The 24,437-nt window shown below is 49.7% G+C and overlaps 1 protein-coding gene across 1 annotated transcript in view; it reads left to right on the top strand.

Annotated features, from left to right (window-relative positions):
- CEMIP (cell migration inducing hyaluronidase 1) overlaps positions 1–24,437 on the top strand; it is a 161,453-nt gene that overhangs the window by 128,919 nt on the left and 8,097 nt on the right. The window contains exons 16-26 of the mRNA XM_055555877.1: positions 2,942–3,147; positions 3,911–3,980; positions 5,306–5,434; positions 7,895–7,980; positions 8,997–9,128; positions 9,906–9,941; positions 10,022–10,177; positions 13,528–13,708; positions 14,980–15,195; positions 20,426–20,637; positions 21,855–22,040. Coding sequence (XP_055411852.1) covers positions 2,942–3,147; positions 3,911–3,980; positions 5,306–5,434; positions 7,895–7,980; positions 8,997–9,128; positions 9,906–9,941; positions 10,022–10,177; positions 13,528–13,708; positions 14,980–15,195; positions 20,426–20,637; positions 21,855–22,040 — 1,610 coding nt within the window. The remainder of the gene's footprint in view (positions 1–2,941; positions 3,148–3,910; positions 3,981–5,305; positions 5,435–7,894; positions 7,981–8,996; positions 9,129–9,905; positions 9,942–10,021; positions 10,178–13,527; positions 13,709–14,979; positions 15,196–20,425; positions 20,638–21,854; positions 22,041–24,437) is intronic.

Here is a 24,437-nt window from a genome sequence, read left to right on the forward strand (position 1 = left end):
AAACCTGGCTTGCTGCAGCCCATGGGGTCACAGAGTCAGACACGACTGAGAGACGGGACAACATCTATCTATCTACCTACATATCTATCTGCCATCTATCTATATGTACCCATCTCAAGCCATACCACAGTTCAAGTGTCTTAATTCTAGGAACTGTTCTAAGGAAGAACAGTCATCCAGTGTTTTAGGGCTGGAAGGGATTTCAAAAGTCTCCCTAAGGATACTCACAAATCACACAGCAAGTCTGTGGTGAAGCCAAACTTGAACTTGTGTCTTCCACTCCCAGCCCAGGGCTTTCTTCTACCTTATTACACTGCTCCCTTGACTCTATATGCTACTTCACCCCCCTCCTAAAGAGAAGAAAGAAATGTAACACAAGACAGGAACGTTTTTTCTCTGGTGCTGTTGAGAACTGGTTCATACACAAAGTTTAGATCAGACAGATGGAGAAGCGAGTCTCCATCCATCCTTGCAAGAGAAGGGACTTGGGCAATTTTCTAAGTCTCGGTGTCATTGGTCGAAAGGGAATAGTAGTTTGGATGAGAATTGGATGAGATAATATATGCAAAGCATTTCACACCCAGCAAATAGGAGTTATTTTTATTCCTTTCAATAAGGATTTTTCTCTCCAGAGCACAACTCAAGAGGAGGGAATTTCTTTTTCTGGCATTTGTTAGAATAAGAATGTATTCATTATTCACTCAGATTCAAAGAAAGACAACCAAAGTATGATCCAGACAACAGGCAACTGGGTGCATGGGATTTAAGAGGAACTGTGGGCGGCAGGCAGGAGGCGCGGGTCTGAACATGGCTCCACCGCCCTCCTCTGGGCCTCAGTGTCCTCCTCTGTAAAGTGAAGGTATTGAACTTGCTCTCAGATGTCCCTGCCAGGACGAGCAGCCCATGCTTTCTCACCTCTTCCTCCCAGGCTTGTCTGCCCAGGCTATTTATAAGAAACTTTCATTGCTCACTAGGAGGAAAGGAAGCAGTCCCATTGCATGACCTTGGTATTGACTAAAATGCTTATTGAGGGACTGAATAGCATTCAAGACCACGCCCTTGCCTATTATCAAAGATCACGGGTGTGATACTTGTTTGAGAGAACAGAGAGCTTGCCTGGCACAGGGCAGCTGTGCCTGTGACCCACCCTTATGGGTGAATGGACACAGAAAACTGGGGTTTCAGCCCTGGTTTCACACATGTGGGTTGCATGACCTTGGGCAAATCACTCAACCTTTCTCAGTCTCATTTTCCTCATCTCTAAAAGAAAAAATATCATTATTGAATTATGTAAGATTTCAGCAAGATTAAAAGGTATAAGCACCCAGGCCAGTGCTGGGACATGAAGGATCCTAGTTCCGGATGCTTCTAGCACAGGGCTGCGTGGGAGTTGAGGGAGTAGGTAAGATTTGTCGTAGAAGAGACTTCGGAGGGACGTGGGGTGTTTACCCTGGATTAGTGCTTCTCAGGCAGGGGCAATTTTGTCACTTCCCTTTCCCAGTGGAATTGTTTAGTCGCTAAGTCATGTTCGACTCTTTTTGACTCCTTGGACTGTGGCCCGTCTGGCTCCTCTGTCCATGGGATTCTCCAGGCAAGAATACTGGAGTCTGTTGCCATTTTCTTCTCCAGGGGATCTTCCCAATGCAGGGATCAAACCCATGTCTTCTACATTGCAGGCGGATTCTGTACCATCTGAATCACTGGGGAAGCCTATCCCAATAGGATACTTGGAAATGAATGTCTGGAGATAGTTCTGGTTGTCACAGCTGAGAAGGTTCTGCTGGCATCTAGTGGATGGGGGCCAGTGATGTTGCTGAACATCCCATAATATACAGGATTACCTCTTGAATGGTAGCAGTGCTGGAGGGGGAGTTGTTTGGGGGTGATAGATGAATTTTTTCAAGGGCCTGTTGCAGCATCAGGTTGAATGATGTCTTAGGGGAGCACGAGTTTCCCTGGTTGGGTGATGTCATTGGGCAGTCAGGACCCAGGAGCAGGGATGGAGATGGAAGATCTCAGTCAAGGTAGTGAGGTGTTTCTTGCCATCCTCACACCCCACTGTGGACAGGGCACCTTGGAAGGTAGCCAGTATCTCGTCTGGGCCATTCAACTGAACCAGGATGCCCATTTGTCAGGGATGCTGGTGAGCAGAGTCAAGAAGGTACAGCTCTACCCAGAGGCCCTCTGAGGACCCTCTAGCTCTCAGAGGTTCATTGAGATTCAGACCCAGAGGGGCCTTGGAGATCCTGGAGCTGGACTCCATTGTGAAGTGGGGAGAGTGTGCTGGAAAGAGCTTGAAAGACTTGTCTGAGAGACTGTACCCCAGGCCTCTCCATGTTTTCAAGTGGTTTCTAGGCTTAGCCCCCTGATTCTGTGATTCCAAGAAGGATATTGAAGAGCTGGAGTTTGCGACCCTTTTTGGCTTTCTGCAAATGAGGCTTGATATGGATTGTGGGCTTCAAAGCTGGCTTGGGTCGATGGATGAGGGCAGAGTGAGGAGCCAGTCTTACTATGATAAGCCCACCTGGCCTGGCTCAGGTGCTGTCCCCAGGTGGCACTCTCCCCACCGCCATTTCTGGGGGACCTCTTGGTGAAATCCTCTAAGTCCTCGTAAGCAGTGTACTCACTGTGTCCTCACCAGGTTAGGCTCACAGGACCTCGTCCACAGTCTCCTCTTGGGCCAATTCTAACCTCTCGTCCTTTTCCCCACCCCAGGAAAAGCCTCGGTCACAACACCTCCAGCTGGAAGGGACTTTAAAGTTCGGCTCTATTGCCCTGACCCACCCTCCCCAAGCCCAACACCCATGTCTGGTCCATTTTCAAATGCCCAGTGCCCCCTCAGAGCCTGGTGGCACCTGAGGCTGTGCGTGTGTGTGGAATGGATGAATGAGCAAATGAGTGGTGATGCTGGGTGACCTGTCCCCTGTCTTGACCCCGGCAGGTCAAGGATGTTGTAGGCTATAACTCTTTGGGCCACTGCTTCTTCACGGAAGATGGGCCAGAAGAGCGCAACACCTTTGACCACTGTCTCGGCCTCCTCGTCAAGTCTGGAACCCTCCTCCCCTCTGACCGCGACAGCAAGATGTGCAAGACCATCACAGAGGACTCCTACCCGGGGTACATCCCCAAGCCCCGGCAGGACTGCAAGTAAGCATCTCCCTCACACAACTTCCCACCCAGCCTGTGACTCCTCAGTCCTGGGCTCCTGTGTGGCTCGGACCTTGCAGCCTTAACCACCTGAGGCTCTTAGCTGCTCAGGTACAGTGTGTTTTCTATTCTCCCTTCTCACTGGGCCTCGCAGGCATCAGTCTTGTCCAGAGAGACCACTGTTCTCATCCCTGGGTTTTTCCGGGTGACACACAGGGGTCCTTTGAGAAGAGGAAGCAGGCTGCCACCTCGGCACCCACAGCCTGTACACATGGGTACCAGCTGCCCAGTGTACTTCTGGATATGAGTCAGAACAAAGTCAGAGACCAAAATAGTCAGAGAGAGAGAGACAGAGAGAGTCAGAGAGAAACAGAGAGACAGTCAGAGAGACAGAGAAACAGAGCTTCCTATGCGATCACCCTTCTGAGTCCAGGGTCTCTCCCTTAGAAACAGCCACTTTCCTGGGTTCCCCTTATTTCCATTTATTCTAGGATCCATCTCAGATTTAACCCACAAACTTGCTTCTACCATCAAGAGCCAGACTCCATTCAAATTCTGAGCATGTTAGGGGTGTAAATGCATACCACTTTAACGAGAAAATTAGGCTTCAGATCAACAAATCAAGAGCTTCTCAAATCACTGCTAAGAGGCTCCTCGAAACTTCATTAGAGCCCTTGACCTGGAGCACCCCTCCACCCCGGCGGCAGAACGAGAGCCAGTGGCCCTCCGTCTGATGCCGCTCCATCTCTGTCCCTGCCCACAGTGCTGTGTCTACCTTCTGGATGGCCAATCCCAACAACAACCTCATAAACTGTGCTGCTGCGGGATCCGAGGTGAGCAGAAACATCCCTGCCTTGGGTGGGGCTGGGGGAGAGGAGATGGCCAGGTCCAGCATATGGAATATGTATGCCTTGAGCCCCAGTCTAGACATCTACACAGACAGGAGCAGGGTGAGGAGGGAAGGGCCAGCTTGGGAAGCAGATGGACTTGGTTTTCTTTTTCTAGTTTTGGCTGCAGTGGGTCTTCATTGCTGTGCACGGGCTTTCTCTAGCTGTGGTGTGAGGGCTTCTCATTACAGTGACTTCTCTTATTGCAGGACACAGGCTCTAGATAGTTGTGGCACGGAGGTTTAGTTGCTCTGAAGCATGTGGGATCTTAGCTCCCAGACCAGGAATCAAATCTGTGTCTCCTGCATTGGCAGGCGGATTCTTAACCACTGGACCACCAGGGAAGTCCAGGTGGACTCGGTTTTAAGTGATGCCTCTGGCCCTTTGTGACACTGATAATCATAGCTAATGTGATCAATAACTCATTGTTAGATGCCTGGCGTATCAGTGTTCTAAGCTCCAGTAACTTAAAATTGTTTTCACACTTTAATAATAATTTAAAATAATTTAAAATTTTAATAATTAAAAAAATTATTTTGCATTGCTGTGTGTGCAAATTTATTTATTTTTATTTATTTTTGGCCACACCATGCAGCATATGGGATCTTAGTTACCCGGCCAAGGATTGGATCTGTGCTCCCTGCCTTGGGAGGGCAGAGTCTTAACCTCTGAACCACCAGGGAAATCCCATAAACTCCAGTAATTTATCAACCTTGTATCAACCCTATGAGATTTGTGCTATGACCTACCAGCTGTTGGAATGGAAGGTCAAGCAGGGACAGGCAGAGGGTCCAAATATGGCCTTCTGTCTACCCTGCTGCCTCTGACCCAGCCCTCTGTACTGCTTACCTTCCTGGGGGTCCTAAGCAGGTCAGCTGCTGTCTCTGGGCCTCAGCTTCCATGTCTGCAGAATAAAAGGGAAAAGCTAATGAAGAAGCTCAGGCAACCCTCGTGTTCTGTGTTGGGAGAAGGGATGGCGATGGACCCCAAGGTAGCTCTGAAATCCAGCCATTTGTTTCCCATGGCTGATACAGTAGGACCCCACGAAGGGTTTTAACAGTCAGGATGGAACTCCCACCCCACTCCACCCCACCCGCCCACAAAATATATTTGCCTCATACTTTTCACTGTTTCCTGCAGGTGTGTTTGGGGGTGGGGCCATTTAGGTGATAACATTAGGCTCACCCCAAGTCTGGGCCATACAGTTACCCCCGCAAGAAGCTCCCTGGTGCTGAATTCTGTGCCTTTCCCCCTGTGTCCTCCTCCACCAGGAAACTGGATTCTGGTTCATTTTTCACCATGTCCCAACGGGCCCCTCGGCCGGCATGTACTCCCCGGGTTATTCAGAGCACATTCCACTGGGGAAATTCCTTAACAACCGAGCACACTCCAACTACCGGGTAAGTGCTTCCAGACTGCACCTCCCCGCCAGCACATTGGTCAGTCTTCCCAGGCCTGCACAGGGTTAGAGCCCAAACTGCCTCTGGTGACAGCCAGGAGCAAGTGCATTCCTAGCCTTGGACTTGAAGGACACAAAGAGGCCTTCCATGGCCTTCTGGTCCTGGCTGTCCTTAGCAAGGCTCTCCTGTGGCTGTTCCTGCCTTGGCCTCCACCTGGCAACTGGTCGGAACCAAAAGGAGAGGCAGGAAGCACCATCACTCAGGCTGCTCTTCCTGGCAGTCCCTGCTTGGGGCACCTGAGTTTGACTTTGCAGCACACATGGTGGGGAAGGGAGCAGTGATAAGTGTGAAAAGCCAGGTCCTATGAGCTAGAGGAGATAAGTACCCGGTCCTGGAGAAAAGACTGAGGCAGCATCAGCATCCTTTCCTCTGTTCACTTTGTTTCCATTGGTATACAGCACTAAAGAGGCAAGTGGAAACAGAATTTTCCTGTCATCTTCATTTATTCATCAGTAGTTCTGTGTGTAAGGAAATGGCAACCCACTCTAGTATTCTTGCCTGGGAAATCCCGTGGACAGAGGAGCCTGGCGGGCTGCAGTCCATGGAGCCTCAAAGAGTTTATTTACTTAGCAAATGAACAACAACAGTTCTGTCAGTCCAGCCCCAAGCAAGGTGCTGGGGAAGGTCTCAAGGGTGCCCAGGACCCCCAACAAGGACAACATCAAGACCAGAGTCATGGTCACTCAGGAATGGAGCCTGGGAGCAGGGCTGGGACCGGAGCTGCTGCAATGGGGTCAGAGGTGGCCTTGGGGATTCAGGGACAGCGCGTATACAGAAAGAGTCTGGAATGTCAAGGCTGGTCTTCGGTCCTCTTCCTAGTGGTGCCAATGGAGGAAACTGAGACCCTTAGCAGGGAATGTATGCATTCAGGGTCAAAAGAAGAGATTCAACTAGAGAGAAGTGTAAAGAAATCATCTCAGAACAGCCCTGTGCTTCTGGAAAGTGGGGTGGGGAAAGGGGTCCTGAGAGGAGGGCGAGGCCGTGTGGGCAGAGGGAGGACCCTGGGCAGTGTCATGTCCTAGAAGCCAAGAAAGACAAGCTTCCCTGGATAGAGAGTGGAGGCAGGGAGGGTAACAGTGCCACCTGGACAGAGGTGAGGGAATTAGCACAAGCTCCAGGTGGGCTTTTCTGAGGCTGCTGCAGGCCTGGGAGAGCCATCTCTCTGCAGAACAGGCTTAGGGGCCACATCTCTGTGGGGGAAGAGGGGCTGTGGAGAGACAACTGTTGGCCGCTTGTCACAACCCCTTCCTCGAGAAGCCTCCCCATGAGCGGGGCTGGGCCACACAGAACCCTGATGTTGGGGGAGGTTGGAAAGGAGAGGAATACTCGAGGGAAGAGGGTAGCCAGGACTCCTGGGCACAGAGGGAGGGATGGGCCCTGAGGAAGGCAGCAGGGAGGGAAGGGGACAAAGAGGACCCTTGAGCTGGATGGATTCTGGGGCCTGAGCCAAGGAGGGGCCCTGTGCATGGTGCTGGCTCCCAGTGAGCCCTGGCCCCATGTCACCGTGTGAGGGCTCTGCCCTGGGCTTTTCACCTGGCCTGTCCTACTTGGTCCTCACAGCAGGACCTCAGTGTCATCAGCCCATCTTACAGAGGCTGCAACTGAAGCCCCAGAGGTGACGGGATTTACCCAAGGTCACACTCATGAGGGAAGTGCTGAGGATGGAGCTCCACTTCTCCTGACTCATTCACCTCCCCACTGCTTAATTACACGCCAGCTGAAGATCACAGTAGCCAGCGTCCTCAGTTATATAAAGAGGAGATGATGCATTCAAACCTTCCTAACAGGCCGAGGGAATCCAGCCCTGGGGGTAGACTGGACAGAGCTACCCTGGACAGCCTTGTTCAGCTGCCCAGACTCACGCTCACCTGTGGCTGACAAAGTGGACACCTTGGGTGCCAAATAAGAAAGTGAGATACTTTTTCTTGAGTCAGATAAAAACTGAGACAAAACTGGGGGAGGATCAAAGACCCCTGCTCCGAGGTAAAGACAAAGCTTAAGCTCAGCATTTTCTTTGCATCATTGCAGACACATTTCCCAAGACAGCATATCTATTGTCTTTAATTTGGAACCTGGGCTTATAACTGCCCAAAGCAGTGTGAGTTCTGGTAATGGACTTAGCTGTACGTCCTTGGACAAAATACTTAACCCCATCTAAACCTCAGCATCCTCATCTATACCTCAGCAACAGCACCTTATTCCAGATTTGACTTGAGCCATGCAGAGCAATCCATGTTCTTCACCTCCCTCACTGCAGACCCCCCTATCTCTATTAATACATTCTGAGAGCAAAGCTGGTTTTACTGGAGCATTCAAGAGTACACTGTGAGGCTGGGTGTGAGAAGATGCCTGCAGCTTATGGTCCACAATAATGTGTCTCTAAATGTTCCCTCTCCCCAGGCTGGCATGATCATAGACAACGGGGTCAAAACCACCCAGGCCTCTGCCAAGGACAAGCGGCCCTTCCTCTCCATCATCTCTGCCAGGTAATCAACCCTGGGGAGTCCATGCACTCCATGGGGACCTCTGGACTCAGCCCTACTCCCTTCATCCACTCACTCATTCATCCTTCAAGTATCTTTTGGCATGTTCTGTGTCCTGTGCATGGAGCTGGCTACTGGGGGTACTTTATGGGAAAAACTGAGTAGGGCCAAATCTGAGTCAGGGTCAAGGCCTTAGCAATTGTAAAGCAAAATAAATTTCAAGAGGTTTCTAGAAAAATCAGCAAAATCCAATACCTGCTTTTTAATAAGTTAACAGGGCTGGGATATAAAAGGTGAAGAGAAGAGAAAAGAAGGGAGGAATATTGCCATCAATTTAATAGAAAGAAACATTGAGGTTGTACCTATACATACATCTGGAGTGCAGCCCAAGGCCAGGAGCTGCTTTTAAAATGTGCTGTCCAAACCTCCGGGTAGTTAGGAAAATCTGTACCCCTTGAACAGACCAAGGTGCTTGCTGTCTGTCAAGAGTAGGCAACACCAGTGACATGATGCTCCCAGTGGAAGATTTTTGCTGGCCTGGATGTCAGGAACATCCAGGCTCAGCGCTCCATTTGGTGGCTAAGATGTAGCAGCCCAGAAAAGGCACGAGGTCAAGGTTACTCCCTGGGGAGTAGAGAGCAGGGCACCTCAAACTCCCCTTCCTGGTCTGCATCAAGTGCCAGGGTTGGGACTGGTTGTCTGAACTTTCTCTGGGGCTTTGACCCCACCTTGGGGCTAGGGTTGAGGGAAGTGGTCCTCTGTGGCGATGATGAACAAGAGAAGTGACATGTCTGTAGGCTGCATGGGGCTGGCACCTGAAGAGAAGACCTCTGACATTGGTGTCAGGCTCAGAAAGCTCATTGTAGAGCCCAGGCTGGGCAGGTTGATTGCTCGTTAGCCCGAGTCTTCTGGGCACCGAGAGCAGAGAGAAGCTCACCACCCCCCAGAAGGGCAGTCAGTTCAAGAGTACCCCTTCCCCAACAACTCGGTCACCTGTGCCTCCCGATGGTGTGTTCCAGATACAGCCCCCACCAGGACGCTGACCCACTGAAGCCCCGGGAGCCAGCCATCATCAAACACTTCACCGCCTACAAGAACCAAGATCATGGGGCCTGGCTGCGTGGCGGGGACGTGTGGTTGGACAGCTGCAGGTGAGGCATGGGCACAGTATGGAGACCACGTTCCTCCCCACCTCGCCCAGGTGGGAGACAGACACGAGCAAGATAGAGGAGTCCAGGCAGACCAATGTTTGACCTTCTGGCTGCCCAGCCAGGCAGGGACATGGAAGGGCAGCGGGCAGTGGCCCAGAAAGCCCGCTAGAGGCGGCATGTGGCTTCTGTCCACCATGTCAGCGGCTGTGGGTCATGACTGCCCCCAAATAGTCACTGGGCTTGGCTCTAGGTCACAAAGTCATTCCTATCACCAGTCAGCAGGAGGAAGGAAGGAAAAGGAAACCACACATTCTAGGCACATCCTGTGTGCTGCATCCTTAGTCACATTTATTTCTTACCATGTTTCTCAGAGATATAAATCCTTATCTCCATCTTAGACATAGTACACTGAGGCTCTGTTGAGTGGTAATGAACCCACCTGCCAATGCAGGAGACTTGAGAGATGCAGATTTGATCCCTGGGTCAGAAAGGTCCCCCTGGAGGAGGGCATGGCTACCCACTCCAGTATTCTTGCCTGGAGAATCCCATGGACAGAGGAGGCCAGCAGGCTGCAGTCCATGGGGTCACAAAGAGTCGGATATAGCTGAGCATATGAACACACACACACATCCGGAGGAGAAGGCAGTACAGTGAGGGCTTCACTGAAAATGCGCATGTGGGACATGGAACAGGCTTAGATGCATGATAGCACCTCTCTCTCTTTTATGTGTGTTAAGCCTGAGATGCTCTTGTCTGACTGTCTGCTCTTGTACCCAGGTTTGCTGACAATGGCATCGGCCTGACCTTGGCCAGGTAAGAGCAGTGGTCATCGCCCCTGACTCCTATGGGATGCTGTCTCCGGACATCTCATCTCAGACATCTTCTCTCTGCAGTGGTGGAACCTTCCCCTATGATGATGGCTCCAAGCAGGAGATCAAGAACAGCTTGTTTGTTGGCGAGAGTGGCAACGTTGGCACAGAGATGATGGACAACAGGATCTGGGGTCCCGGTGGCTTGGACCACAGTGGAAGGACCCTCCCCATAGGCCAGTAGGTTTGCAAGCAAGGCAGCTTCCTTGTTCTGCCTGTTGTTGTTCAGTCATGCAGTTGTGTCCAGTTCTTTGTGACCTCATGTACTGCAGCACGCCAGGCTCTCTTATCCTTCCCTATCTCCTGGAGTTTGCTCAAACTCACGTCCATTGAGTTGGTGATGCCATCCAACCATCTCATTCTCTGTTGCCCCCTTCTCCTTCTGCCTTCAATCTTTCCCAGCATCAGGGTCTTTTTCCAGTGAATCAGCTCTTCATGTCAGGTGGCCAAAGTATTGGAGCTTCAGCTTCAGCATCAGTCCTTCCAATGAATATTCAGGGTTGATTTCCTTTAAGATTGACTGATTTGATCTCCCTGCTGTCCAAGGGACTTGTGGCTTAACTTAAATGACAGCAGTGGAAGGAAAGATGCTAGTATGTGATCTCTACCTGTTGACTGTGAATTCCTCTGTCCTCTACTGGTCAGAGAAATCATGGAAACAATTGCAATTAACCAGAAGAGGAGTGAAATCTAGAATGAGAGAGAGAAGTCAAAAAACTGTGTTGAAAGGGAGTCAACGGCAGAGCACAGCTGTCAAAACACATAATGTGGTTCTGAGCCACATCCTTGGGAATTTAGTGTCCAGGATGGGTGACCCTGGCCTCCTTTCTCCTCGGACAGCCCACTCCTGACACCCACCCCTGACAGTGGTGTGAGGATAGTCAGCCCTAAGCACTTGAAGGGGAATAACTCAGAGGGCAACCCAGCCTACAGTCACATCACATAGAGATAGGGATCTTCAAGCAGAAGATGGGACCAGACTTGGGGGAACAGCATGGGAGATGCTGTCACACAACCTGCCATGCATTTAGAAGATGAAACTCACCCTATGTGTGCCTAAGAGTCAGAATTGGTTTTGTGCGGGAAAGAATTTTCTAGCCATCAGGTCTGTTAAACAGCAGAGTAGTACAGCTGTCCTGGGGAGGGGGTCAGAGGCTCTCTATCACTGGATGATAACCAGGTGGTGGGGGCTGTGGCGGGGGGTGACTTGGAGAGGTGATGAGCTAGTAGAGCAGAGGGACTTGCTTAACTCGTCGGAAAACTGCAGGCTGAGTCAGCGGTGAGGATGGTGTTTCTGCTCAGACGTGAATTCAAGCCAGATAGCGAGCCGCTGAGCCACAAGCAGCAGAGGGCTAAGATCGGCCCTTCCTGCCCCGCCCCCAAGCCTTCTCCTTTTTCTCAGGAATTTATCCTTCCTGCTCCTACAGGTGGGACCCAGGCCTAAGCCCCCAGCCCTAGAGGGATGGGCATCTTTGAAAAGACTGTGAGGATAGACCCACAGTCTCCTTGGGCATGAGCGATCTAGAAGCCCTTGTTTCTGTCTAGCCTAAGCGATGTAGCAATCCCTTCAGATCATTTTTACGAGCAACTCTGGCTCTGCATATTTGGGTTTCCACACTGAGGGTTCCCAGCCTCCCAGGGCCAGAATGTCCTGATGACTTCCAGAGGTGAGTTTGTTTATGGAAGCCTGACAGCTTGGTCAGACTCGGGCAGGTTCCTCCAACTGCATTTGAGAGCAGGAGCCCAGGACTATGCAGACCAAATCGTGGGGGATCCCTCCTATATAGGCCTGGGTTGGGGTCCCAGTGTAAAGTAAGCACATAGTTTAAATATAGAGCTAGTCAGAATGGGCTGCCCCTAAAATACCTTAAATGGAAAGATGCACGAAGCTGCTCCATGAGAACACGATTCAAGGCGATGACATTAATCAATTACAAACAGAAAGATACAGAAATACCAGAAGTCCTTGGCACATGGTGTCCTGAAGGCACGTTGCCAAGACTGGCATGACCAGGCCCTTCCTTGGAGGAACATGTCTGGATGAGGGGACCCCAACTCTGGAGATGGGGACAGCTGAAATGTGGCCTCTTCCCATGGACAGACTCCCTTTTCTGCTTTGTTTTCTTTCTCTGCCCTTCCTTCTTTATGTTTACCATGGAAAGAGAGGGTCCTGGCCCAAAGTAGTTGTTGCTGTTGTTTAGTCGCTCAGTCATGTCCAACTCTTTGCAGCCCCATGGACCATAGCCCGCCAGCCTCCTCTGTCCGTGGGATTTCTCAGGCAAGAATACTGGAGTGTGTTGCCATTCCCTTCTCCAGGGGATCTTTCCCTGCCAGGGATCGAACCCATGTCTCCTGCATTGGCATGTGGATTCTTTACCACTGAGCCACCAGGGAAGACCCCCTGAAGTAGAAATACCAGTAAAAGCATAAAAATCAGGCTTGAAGAATGAGCAAGTCTAGATTCGGGGCCAGGCCCAAGATGGATCAGCTCAGCCATCATAGGCCTGTGTTTTCCACACCCTGTTCAGGAGTCTGTGGCAAAGGAGAGCGGCATCTTGTGTCCCCCTGCTGGACCCAAGGCAGAATTTCTGAGTTACTAGTTCTCCCACAGCCCCTCCTACCTCCAGCTCCAAGCCTTTTGCCTTTTACTCCATCTTTCCCTGCCTCCTGGGTACCAGGGCTTTCTTGAGGTCCTCTGCCAACTCACAGGCTTGCCCTCCCCGTGGGTCCTGCCCTCTCTTCTAAAGGTGCTTGAAACATCACATTGAAGTTACTCTTCCATTTCACTATCACCTTCCGTTCTGTGTCCTCCCTCTCCCTTGTTTCCCAAACCCAGCACACTGTCCATCGAAAGGCTTACTCACAAAGAGGAAACTCATCTGGGGATTAATCTAATTAAATTGTTATAGCAACTAAAACTAAGGGGATAATGACTAATGGCTGTACTCTCCCGAGGGACATGATATTGATATTGGCACTCTCCAAGAATATTCACCATATTTATCCAATGGCTCTTGATAGGATGGAAAGATTTGGGGAAATGTCTGTCCAGCACATCCCCCAAACCTCAAGCCAGCAATTAGACATCCATCCATCCATCTAATAATTCATCCAGCAATCATTTATTCATGTGTACCAGTGGCTCAACAGTAAAGAATCTGCCTGGCAATGCAGGAGATGTGGGTTCCATGCCTGGGTCAGGAAGATCCCATGGAGAAGGGAATGGCTCCCCATTCCAGTATTCTTGCCTGGAGAATCCCATGGACAGAGGAGCCTGGCAGCCTATATAGTCCATGGGGTCATAAAGAGTCGGATACAACTGAGCACAGATGCATGCATACTGTATCCATAAATGCTTTCTTAGTGAATGAATTAATGAATCAATCGTGTTGTGTTATATGGGCAGTTTGGGGAGGTGGACTAGGAATGAGGAATGATTTACCCATCATTACCATCCACCTTGGAGGGTGCAACAACATGGCGGCCCGACATGGCCCTCAGCCTGACAGCTGACTCCCTTCACTCCACAGGAATTTTCCCATCCGAGGTATTCAGTTCTATGACGGCCCCATCAACATCCAGAACTGCACTTTCCGCAAGTTCGCAGCCCTGGAGGGCCGGCATACCAGCGCCCTAGCCTTCCGTCTGAACAACGCCTGGCAGAGCTGCCCCCACAACAACGTCACCAACATCGCCTTTGAGGATGTCCCGGTGAGTGGGCCTCCCCCCTGACCCGGGGAGGTCTCCCAGCAAACCCAGACTCGGCCAGTGATTCACGAGTCCCTGGGGGCCTGGAGTCGGAGCCGTTGCCACCACCACAGGGGTTGAACATCCTCCTCCAAGCAGGTCAGGCCACGTCTCAGGTCTGTCTGCAGCCAAACTGGAAAAGTACAAGTGGAGGTTGCCCCACAGGTCAAGTCTGGGTGAATGCCCGCCTGCCCTCAGCCTGTGCAAAACCCACCCAAGCCTTGGCAGGAACTTTCCGCTGCCCTCAGGGTTCTGAGGCTCTGTTCCTCCAAGGCTCTTGGGTTCAACCTCTGCAGTCTGGTGACTGGGCCACTTCAGTTGGCACAATTAATCTAAAAATAAAACCCAGCAGTTTCCGAAGGAATCTTTGCAGAAGAAGCTCTGTTTAATCTCTCCTGGAGACTGAAACATAAACAGGGCCCTCCTGGCCCTGGGCGGCAGCAAATTAGGAGCCAGGGGTGAGGTGGTCAGGATGGAGGGCTGCCCCTGAGACGGGCAGGTCCAGGGCTCCGGGTACATTTTCTCTGGGTTACAGCATTCCCAGACCTCCCCTCTCCTCCTCCCCCTGCTCCTGCCCTTTGCCTGTCTGCCCAGTTCCTGGCAGCTAAGGGAAAAGATGTGAAACTCAAGTTACTTAATTTCTTTACTCAGGCCATTGGAGGCCTGAAAGAGTTCAGTCATGGAACTCTCCAAGGGCTCATGTTGAAAGACTGCCTTCCTACAACACAGTGTACACTCACCCACACACACCCCCACACACTCACATACACATCCTCGCTCACACATATCCCCCTGACATGTGTGTGTGTTTGTTATATATATATGTAATACTTTCTCATGCAAACACTCACCACCACCTCAACCTCATTTCCTCTCTGTCTCTGTCACACCCACACTCCTCTGCCCACCTCCCTGCCACCTGCAGTCTTTGAGCCACGTGTCATAGTACTCTCTGGGGTTGCACACAGCAGCCAGCCCTCCAGTGAGTAGAGGCCAAAACCGCATGCTGGGCCTGAGGGCCGAAGCACAGCAGACGTTTGGCTGTCTTTCTGGCTCTGTCTGAAGGGTCAGCCATGTGGTTTCCTGCACTGCCCCGGGGCCTCTCTGCATTGGCTGGTTGGTAGCATCAGCAGAAATCGGGAACGAAATCAAGAACTTCACCCTGGCCCGCTGATGGCCACTACCCCCCACCCTCCACCTTCTGGTCCAGCCTCACTTTCCTGGTTTCTGTTCAGATTACTTCCAGAGTTTTCTTCGGGGAGCCCGGGCCCTGGTTCAACCAGCTGGACATGGACGGGGATAAGACATCGGTGTTCCACGATGTGGACGGCTCCGTGTCTGAGTACCCCGGCTCCTACCTCACCAAGGACGACAACTGGCTGGTCCGGCACCCAGACTGCATCAACGTTCCGGACTGGAGAGGCGCCATCTGCAGTGGGCGCTATGCACAGGTGGGTGGGGATGCGGGGTGCGCCTCCTCGGGATCACGGTCATCTACTCGTGGGACAAGCATTGAGCCAGGCCAGAAAGAGACATAGGCTTGTTCTTTTTGAAAAAAATCATTTTATTTATTTATTTGTTTTTGGCTGTGCTGGGTCTCTGTTGCTGTGCACAGGCTATTCCTTAGTTGAGGCGAGCAGGGCCTGCTCTCTAGTTGCGGTGCCCAGGCGTCTCCCTGTGGTGGCTTCTCTTGCTGCAGAGCAAGGGCTCTAGAGTGCAGGCTTCAGTAGTTGTGGCGCACGGGCTTAGTTCTTGTGGGATATTCCCGGACCAGGGATCAAACCTGTGTCCCCTGCATTGGCAGGCAGATTCTTTACCACTGAGCCACCAGGAAAGCCCTATAGGCTTCTTTATTCTTTTTTTAAAAAATTTTATTAGAGTATAGTTACTTTACAATGTTGCCTTAGTTTCTGCTGTACAGCAGAGTGAATCAGCTATACGTATACATATATCCCCTCTTTTTTAGATTTTCTTCCCATTTTAGTCACTACAGAGCATCAAATAGAGCTCCCTGTGCTTACAGTCGGAGAAGGCAATGGCACCCCACTCCAGTACTCTTGCCTGGAAAATCCCATGGACGGAGGAGCCTGGTAGGCTGCAGTCCATGAGGTCGCTAAGAGTCGGACACGGCTGAGCGACTTCACTTTGACTTTTCACTTTCATGCCTTGGAGAAGGAAATGGCAACCCACTCCAGTGTTCTTGCCTGGAGAATCCCAGGGACAGGGGAGCCTGGTGGGCTGCCGTCTATGGGGTCGCACAGAGTCAGACACGACTGAAGTGACTTAGCAGCAGCAGCAGTGCTTACAGTAGGTTCTCATTAGTTATCTATTTTATACATAGTGCATATATGTCAATCCCACTCTCCCAGTTCATCACCAAAACATCTACAAACAATAAATGCTGAAGAGGGTATGGAGAAAAGGGAACCCTCTTACTCTGTTGGTGGAAATATAAATTGGTACAGCTATTACAGAGAACAGTATGGAGGTTCCTCAAAAAACTAAAAATAGAACTATTGTATGACCCAGAAGTCCCACTCCTGGGCATATAAGTGGAGAAAACCATAATTCAAAAAGATGCATGCACCCCAATGTTCATTACAGCTCTATTTACAATAGTCAGGACGTGGAAGTAATCTAAGTATCCGTCAACAGAGGAATGGATAAGGAAGATGTGATACATATACACAATAAAATAATACTGTCATAAACAGGAATGAAATTGTGCCATTCTTTATTCTTTTTATTTTTCTCCCCACCCAATAGGATTTTCAAAAAGCCCAAGTGAAAACACTTTGTAGGTAGAGGTTAGGGTCCTGCACTTACTATGTGACCTTGGGCAAGCTACCTAAACTCCTGAAGCCTCTGTTTTCTTATATGTAAAATCAGGATAATAGTTGAACTCTCTTAGTGAACATGTAAGTGCCTCACCAATCCTCTCCGCCAGAAATATAATACAGGCACATGAGCTCAAATATTCCAGGAGTTACATTAAAAAGGAAAAATAAATGAGTAAAATCTATTTTAATAATAGACTCTATTTAACTCAATATATTCAAAATGCTATCACCTCAACATGTAATCTGCATAAAAAATCATTAATGAGGTATTTCACATTCATTTTTTTCCCCTGTCCCAAGTCTTCAAAATTCTCTGCATATTTGATGCTTGTAGCCCATTCAGTTTGCTTTCAAATTTTCTACAGTTAAAGTCAAAGCTAGTCCTACCAAAACAATAAAGCTGTGTTTCAGGGAAAACTCTCTTACACCACTTTTGAAATTTAAATTAATTAAAATGAAATTTAAAATCTGGGGCCTCAGCCACACTGCCCACATTTCCAGTGCCCAGTGGCCACGTGGGCAGCAGGCAAGGAAAGTGCCCAGAATGTGAAAATATTGATGACTATATTGATGTTATGCGGAGGAATAACCAGGACTGGATGAGCAAAAGAAACAAGTCTCCAAGGAGACAAAGAGCTGTAAGATGAGGAGGGTGGTGAGCCTGGGGGCCCCAGTAGGGGTAGGAACATGTAGGAATGAGGAAGTCTTCACCACCAACCCACAGGCAGGCAGTTACCACCACTGTGGAGGCCAGCATCCAGGGTGGGCGTTAGAAGAGACCTAAAGGGGGACTTCCTAGAGGTCCGGTGGTGAACACTCTGCACTCTTACTGCCAAGGGCCTGGGTTCATTCCCTGGTCGGGGAACTAAAATCAAAAAAGAAAGAAAAGAAAAGTGCCAAAGGTGGTAAGGTGGTTTGATATCTGGGGAGAGACAGAGCAGGGAGCTAGGGAAAGGGCCATGGTGGGGCAAGGTAGGCCCCTGGGGGCAGGGCTGTGCTGGGAATAGATTCCAGCAGAGGCAGGAGAGGCTGGCGTTAGCAGGAGAAGGGAACAGAAGAAGAAGGGGCTAGGATCAGGGAGGTCCAGGGTGTTTCTTTCCACAGTAGAAGAGGAGGTGATGCACTGAAGGGGTAGAGAGTGGGCCTGAGCCAGGGGATCTGCAGAGAGCAATCAGGTTGGAAAGAGTTGCCGCAGAGACTGGGAAATCCTGACAGAGGCATGTGGAAGGAGTGCCAGGCCATGCTATAAACCCAGTGGAGACGGCTGATGGAGCCTGGAAGGGCACCCCCTTCCCCACTGCGAGACTTCCTCAGGCCTGCCCCAGTGCCCTGCAGGGGAGGCGGACCTGTGGAATGGTCCAGGCCAACGGGCTGCTGTGTGTGTGGGCAGGACAAGGGGTCTGATGCTCCAGGAGTGAGCAGATGACATCATGGTCCAGAGCAGCTCAGAAGGGAAGTGTGGTCGGAAGGGAGCTGATAGACGGGAGTCATGACCCACATAATTAAAGGGTGACCAGACCCTTATGCCTTGCAGCCGCACTCTGAAAGTGAGAGCATCCCTGATTCAGGGCTGAGACATTCTGTGTGGAGGGAGCCTTGATCTTGAGCTTCCTTCCCACCCTTTCTTACCGATACATTGCTCATCTTCTGCGGAAAAGGGCTGACCGAGCTTGGAGGTTATCAGAATTCACTACCGGTCAATTATTATTAATATTCTCCTTTCCAGAGAGAGTGGGATGCATTGAGAGAATAGCATTGAAACATATACACTACCATATGTAAAAGAGATAGCCAGTGGGAATTTGCAGTTTCATGCAGGGAGTTCAACCCTGTACTCTGTGACAACCTAGAGGGGAGGTGTGGGGTGGGACGTGGGAGGGAGGTTTAAGAGAGAGGGGACATACGTATACCTATGGCTGATCCATACTGATGTATGATGGAAACCATCACAATATCATAAAGCAATTATCCTCCAATTAAAAATAAATTAAAAACATAAAAGGATGGGGAAAGAACATGTAAACACTAAAAAATAATAATGATAATATCCATCCTTCACTTTACAGGTTACCACAGGCTTTAAGATGTGATACCTTTAAACTCTTAGACTCATGACAACTCCATGTTAGGGCAGGGTTGAAGTTCCTCTTCCCATTTTACATGTGATACAAGCGGAAAGGAAGAGAACTCCTTCTTTCCAAATGCACAACGTTACTGAATCTTGATGTGATGTTTTCTCTTGGCCGCAGCCACAGGGATGTCACCTGATGAATATGGGACAGATCCTAAAACAGGACACGGCGTTTCATTTTATTTATTTCTTGGCTGTACTGGATCTTTGTTGCGGCATGCAGTCTTTCTCTAGTTGTGGTGCACAGGGGCTTCTCTAGTTGCAGAGCACGGGCTCTAGAGCATGAAGGTTGGGTAGCTGTGGGGTGTTGGCTTAGTTCTGTGTCATGTGGGATTTTATTTCCCCAATAGGGGATCGGACCTGTATCACCTGCATTGGAAGGTAGATTCTTAGCCACTGGGCTACCAGGGGAGTTCTGGATGCGGTGTTGTTTGGTTTTTAATGGATTTAAAAAATTGAAGTATATAGTTATTTGGGGGCTTCTCAGGTGGCTCAAGGAGAAGGAAACGGCCACCCACTCCAGTATTCTTGCCTGGGTTATCCCATGGACAGAGGAGCCTGGTGGGCTACAGTCCATAGGGTCGTGAGAGTCAGATGCAACTTAAGGACTAAACCACTACCACCCACCAGATGGCTCAGTGATTAAAAAAAAAAAAATGCCTGCCAGTGCAGGAGACTCGAGTTCAATCCCTGGATTGGTAAGATCCCCTGGAGAAGGAAATAGCAACCTACTCCAATATTCTTGCCTGGGAAATCCGAAAGAGGAGCCTGGTGGGCTACAGTCCATGGGGTCACAAAAGAGTTTTGACACAACTTAGCGACTAAACAGCATAGTTGATTTACAAGGTTGTACCAATCTCTGCTGTAAAGTGACTCAGTTATACTCATATATACTTTCTTTTTAGGTTCTCTTTTCCGTTATAGTTTATCACAGGCTACTGAATCTAGTTTCCTGGGCTATACATGGGGACCCTCTTGTTTATCCATTCTAAATATCATAGTTTGCATCTACAAACCCCAGACTCCCAATCCATCCTTCTCCCTCCTCCCTCCGCCTTTTGGCAGCCACAGGTCTTTTCTCTATCAGGACATGGTGTTTTAAACCAAGGGTGGCTCAAAGCATTCAGGCTCTTCTGTCCTTTGGACTCAGTGGCTAACAGTCTTGCTTGCATGTTTGCCTCTGAAATGAGACACCATTGGTCACCCGATGTGTGCTGATAGCCACAGGGACCGGCCACTCAAGCCATACACCAAGGATGAGAGGGAGAAGTCAGCCACACGCCAGGCTCTTTCTCAAATGCAGACAGGACAGTAGCTGGTTACAGGGGAGTTACTTCTGCAGCAGAAGTGTGAAAATCCTCTCTCCCCTCCTCCTCCTTCCTGATCCCCCTGACTTTCCCCCCAATTTGCTCTCTAACAATTAAGCAGACACCCCCCCCCCAAGTTCCCACTAGTCTCCCCTCAACAGTGCACTTTTTTGAAGATGAATGGAGAGCATTGGCTGGCTTGCACAGAACGGCTAGGACCGCATTCACCAGCAGAAAGAGATGCCCCCTTATTTGGCCTCCTTTCATTCAAGCTTTCTAAAAAGGGCTCTGTGAAGAGCAAGTGCTTGTGAAAGTGTACTCTGTGCTCAGATGTTAACCAGATGCTCCCGGGATGACCCCTCGTAATTACCCCGTTGTGTGTTTCCTTTTTGGGCTCTAAAAGATGTACATTCAGGCCTACAAGACCAATAATCTGCGGATGAAGATCATCAAGAATGACTTCCCCAACCACCCCCTCTACCTGGAGGGGGCCCTGACCAGGAGCACACACTACCAGCAGTACCAGCCAGTCATCACCCTGCAGAAGGGCTACACCATCCACTGGGACCAGACCGCCCCCTCTGAGCTCACCATCTGGCTCATCAACTTCAACAAGTGAGTGGGGGGCCTCATAGGAGCAAGGTGACCTGGGGACAGCTGCCCTGGCCCCGCTCAAAGCTATGGTGATAACAGGGCCTCGTTTCAAAGTCCTGGGCTTACTGCTCACAGAATCCCAGGCTAGCCCACGTCACCCCTGCATGAGGGTGCACCTAGAGGGCTTGACATCACCTAGTGGTTAAGAGACAGAAGACCTGGGCTGAGGCCCTGTTCTGCGTGTGGATGACCTCGCACAGGGTGTCCGACCCTCGGAACCTCAGTTCCTTCTTCATCTAGGAGATGAGCCTACATAGTGTTACTATGTAGTGTACTACATAGTGTTACATAGTGAGGATGGAGTGTGAGAGTGTTCGGCAGGCATTTCACCCAGCACCTGGCTTTACGAAGTGCTCAACATATGGCAAAAATGCCTGGCATTCCCATTTTACAGAAAGAGACGAGACTCTGCGAGGTGAAGGGGTGAAGCTGAGGGCATCTGGAGAGGGCTTCACGTATTTGTTTATGTCACGTATCTTCCGTGCGTGAACATCATTAACTTGGAACAGTATTCCCGTGAGACAGATATTTATCAGATGCAGAAAAGAAGACCCAGAGAGCTGAGATGGACCCCACAATCAGGCTGAACCAGGAAGGGGCTGAATCCAGATTTTACAGACCCTGGTTTTTTTACTCCGGCCCTGTTGAAGTGAAAAAGTGAAAGTGTTAGTCGCTGAGTCTTGTCCAGCTCTTTGCAACCCACTGGACTGTGGCCCACTAGGCTACTCTGTCCATGGAATTCTCCAGGCAAGGATACTGGAGTGGGTGGCTGCTCCCCTCTCCAGGGGATCTTCTTGACCCAGGGATTGAACCCAGGTCTCCTGCATTGCAGACAGATTCTTTACCATCTAAGCCACTAGGGAAGCTCCTAGCCCTGTTGAAAGAAGGTCTTTTTATTTTTCCTAGCCAATATTCCACATGGAACACACACTGCAGACCCTGGGGACACCCCACTGACCCATTGCCATCATCCATTCCAGTCATCATCTCTCCCTCTGTCCTTGAACACCGTGTGACCCAATCATGACCAACAGCAAATGTTCTTTCAAAACTCCCCACTGAAAAGTGGACATGCCATTCGGTGGAGTATGCTTGGGTCTTTGTCCAGTGCACACCGAAGAGGCCCTGTGGCTGGGCCATCCTTACTCATCACCTGATGACTGTCCTTCTGGTTCTAGGGGCGACTGGATCCGAGTGGGACTCTGCTACCCCCGGGGCACCACCTTCTCCATCCTCTCGGACGTCCACAATCGCCTGCTGAAGCAGACGTCCAAGACGGGCATCTTCGTGAAGACCTCGCAGATGGACAAAGTGGAGCAGAGCCACCCTGGCCGCAGCCACTACTACTGGGACGAGGATTCGGGGTGAGGAGCCCTCTCAGGTTGTCCCCTAGCCTTTCCAGTAGTCCCAGACCCACCATGCAATGGGTAACCTAATACCCTTTCCCAGGCACTTCTGATCTCAGGCGGATTGTACCATCCACTGGTGACATTGTTTTTAAAGCTGTGAAGCTTTGGGAGGCAAATAAGCATGCTCTTAATATACACGTGGATTGTAGGGAATCTACCTATTTTAGGAGAAACAATGTGAAAGCAGTGAATCTTAGAACTGAGAAAATGTGGCACATGACCTCAACTCCTAACACCACAGTCAGAGCAGATGATATCATCCTTGATTCAGAAATAAGCAGAGGAGGCACAGGGTGAAGGGTAACGAACGACTTGTTCAGAGAACCTAGCACAAACTCGGCACGGCTGGTCTTGAGCACATACCTCTCTGCACCTCCACGTCCTCCCCTTTTTGCTGAACTGCACTAGGTCCTATTCAGTAGGGACATCATGGGGACAGAGTCCCTGTTCCTGGAGACAGGGAGCTAGGAGGTCACCTTCCCTAGAGATAGAGAGTTTTACTCTGACATCTTAAGGATGCTGACATGTCTGCAGAGCCATGAGCCTGTTGTTAGCCAACTCTCCAGAGACTAAGGGTAAAATATTGCTTCATATTCATTTTTTTCCATTCTTTTTAAAAAATATTTTTATTTATTTATTTGGCTGCTCTGGGTCTTAGTTGTGGCTCATGGCATCTTTAGTTGAGGCATGCGAACTCTCAGTTGCAGCATATGGGATCTAGTTCTCTGCCCAGAAGGGATGGAACCCAGGCCCCCTGCACTGGGAACCAAGAGTCTTAGTCACTGGACCATCAGGGAAACTGCTGTACTTTTTTTTCCATCCTTGAATTGAAATCAACATTTAGGAAATAGAGGATGCTTAGAAATATCTATAAAGATAGGGCTTTATCAATTTGATTACAGGGAAATTCAGATTTGAAAGTCAGAAGTGTAAGTAAAAATGCTGGGGTCTGGAGAGGCAGCACAGAGCACCCCTTCCCCACATCAGTTCTAAACCAGTGGTGGGGCAGACAGGACAGCAGGTGAAGAGGAACCTGTCTCACTGATGACAGAGCTGCTGGTGAGCAGAGCTTCCCAGTACTGGGTGCCTCTACCCAGCCCTAGGCTACTTATTTCATGAGGGTGGCCATGCAATGACGCTGAAACCAGCGTTGTGATTCATAAGTAGCCCTGAATGAGCCGCCATGCAATGCTGGAGCCGTTTTTCTATAAGCTTTGCAAAGGAAACTAATTTTTTTTGCTCATTCTTACTTGAAAACTCTTCATTTGACCATATGATTTTTGAAAAACAAAATAGCACACCAAGATAAAAGATGAAACAAGAGTTCAAATAACTCAGCTATGAAGTTCCTAGTCCAGTGGAGGAGAAAAGCTTGCCTGGGGAACCCTGGCAATGACAGTAGACTCACCTGACGTCCCACAGGAAAGCCTGTTTTTTGAGAAGTCAGCATACTGTCTTTGATATTCCGATGCCTATGCCAAAATATTAAAGGAAAGCATCCCATGTTCATATGACTGTAGTATTTGTGAATAAAACTCATTCCTTTTTGATACCCATGGAGATTATAGCATGGTCTTTAGGGTTTAGGACCTGGGTAATGTTCATGCCTGCAGTAATATTCATGAAGATAATGAATGCCATAGGAAATAACTTCCAAGTGACGTGTAAATAGTAAGGAACAGCTTCCCTGATGGCTGAGCAGTTAAGAATCCGCCTACCAATGCAAGAGACTTGGGTTCAATCCCTGAGTCAGGAAGATCCCCTGAAGAAGGAAATGGCAACCCACTCCAGTATTCTTGCCTCGGAAATCCCATGGACAGAGGAGACTGGCGGGCTACAGTCCATGGGGTCACAAAGAGTCAGTCACGACTTAGCGACTAAACAACAACGGGGTACATGGGGGGCAGACCAGAGCCTCCCCCCATCCCACCCCATTGGCTGACCTATATCCCCACACCCAGCAGTCAAATGAGCCACTCCACTTTCCCCGGGAAGACGTCAGTGAGGGGACAGGATGGGCCCAGGAGTGTTTAGAAAACTCCCTCCGTATGAAAACTAGAGAAGGAATTAAATATCCCTCATACAACAGCAGAAACTATTATGATTGAAAAAATGTAAATAAGGTGAAGTCTTCATCACACCATCTATGCGTAATATCTTCTTTTAGGATCATGAGAATTGCTTTGTTCCAGAGGTGTGAATTTTTCAAATGTAAACTGCCACTAAACAAATTGAACCTTTTTTGATCAAAAAAATTTTTAATTTATGGTTTTCCCCTTAGAGCAGATTCTGCTGCTTAATTTAACCTTTTTATTGGTTGCTTAGCTCATCATTATACCTATTGATTATCAC

The sequence above is a fragment of the Bubalus kerabau genome, chromosome 19, assembly GCF_029407905.1.
Source record: "Bubalus kerabau isolate K-KA32 ecotype Philippines breed swamp buffalo chromosome 19, PCC_UOA_SB_1v2, whole genome shotgun sequence".
NCBI lineage: Eukaryota > Metazoa > Chordata > Mammalia > Artiodactyla > Bovidae > Bubalus > Bubalus kerabau.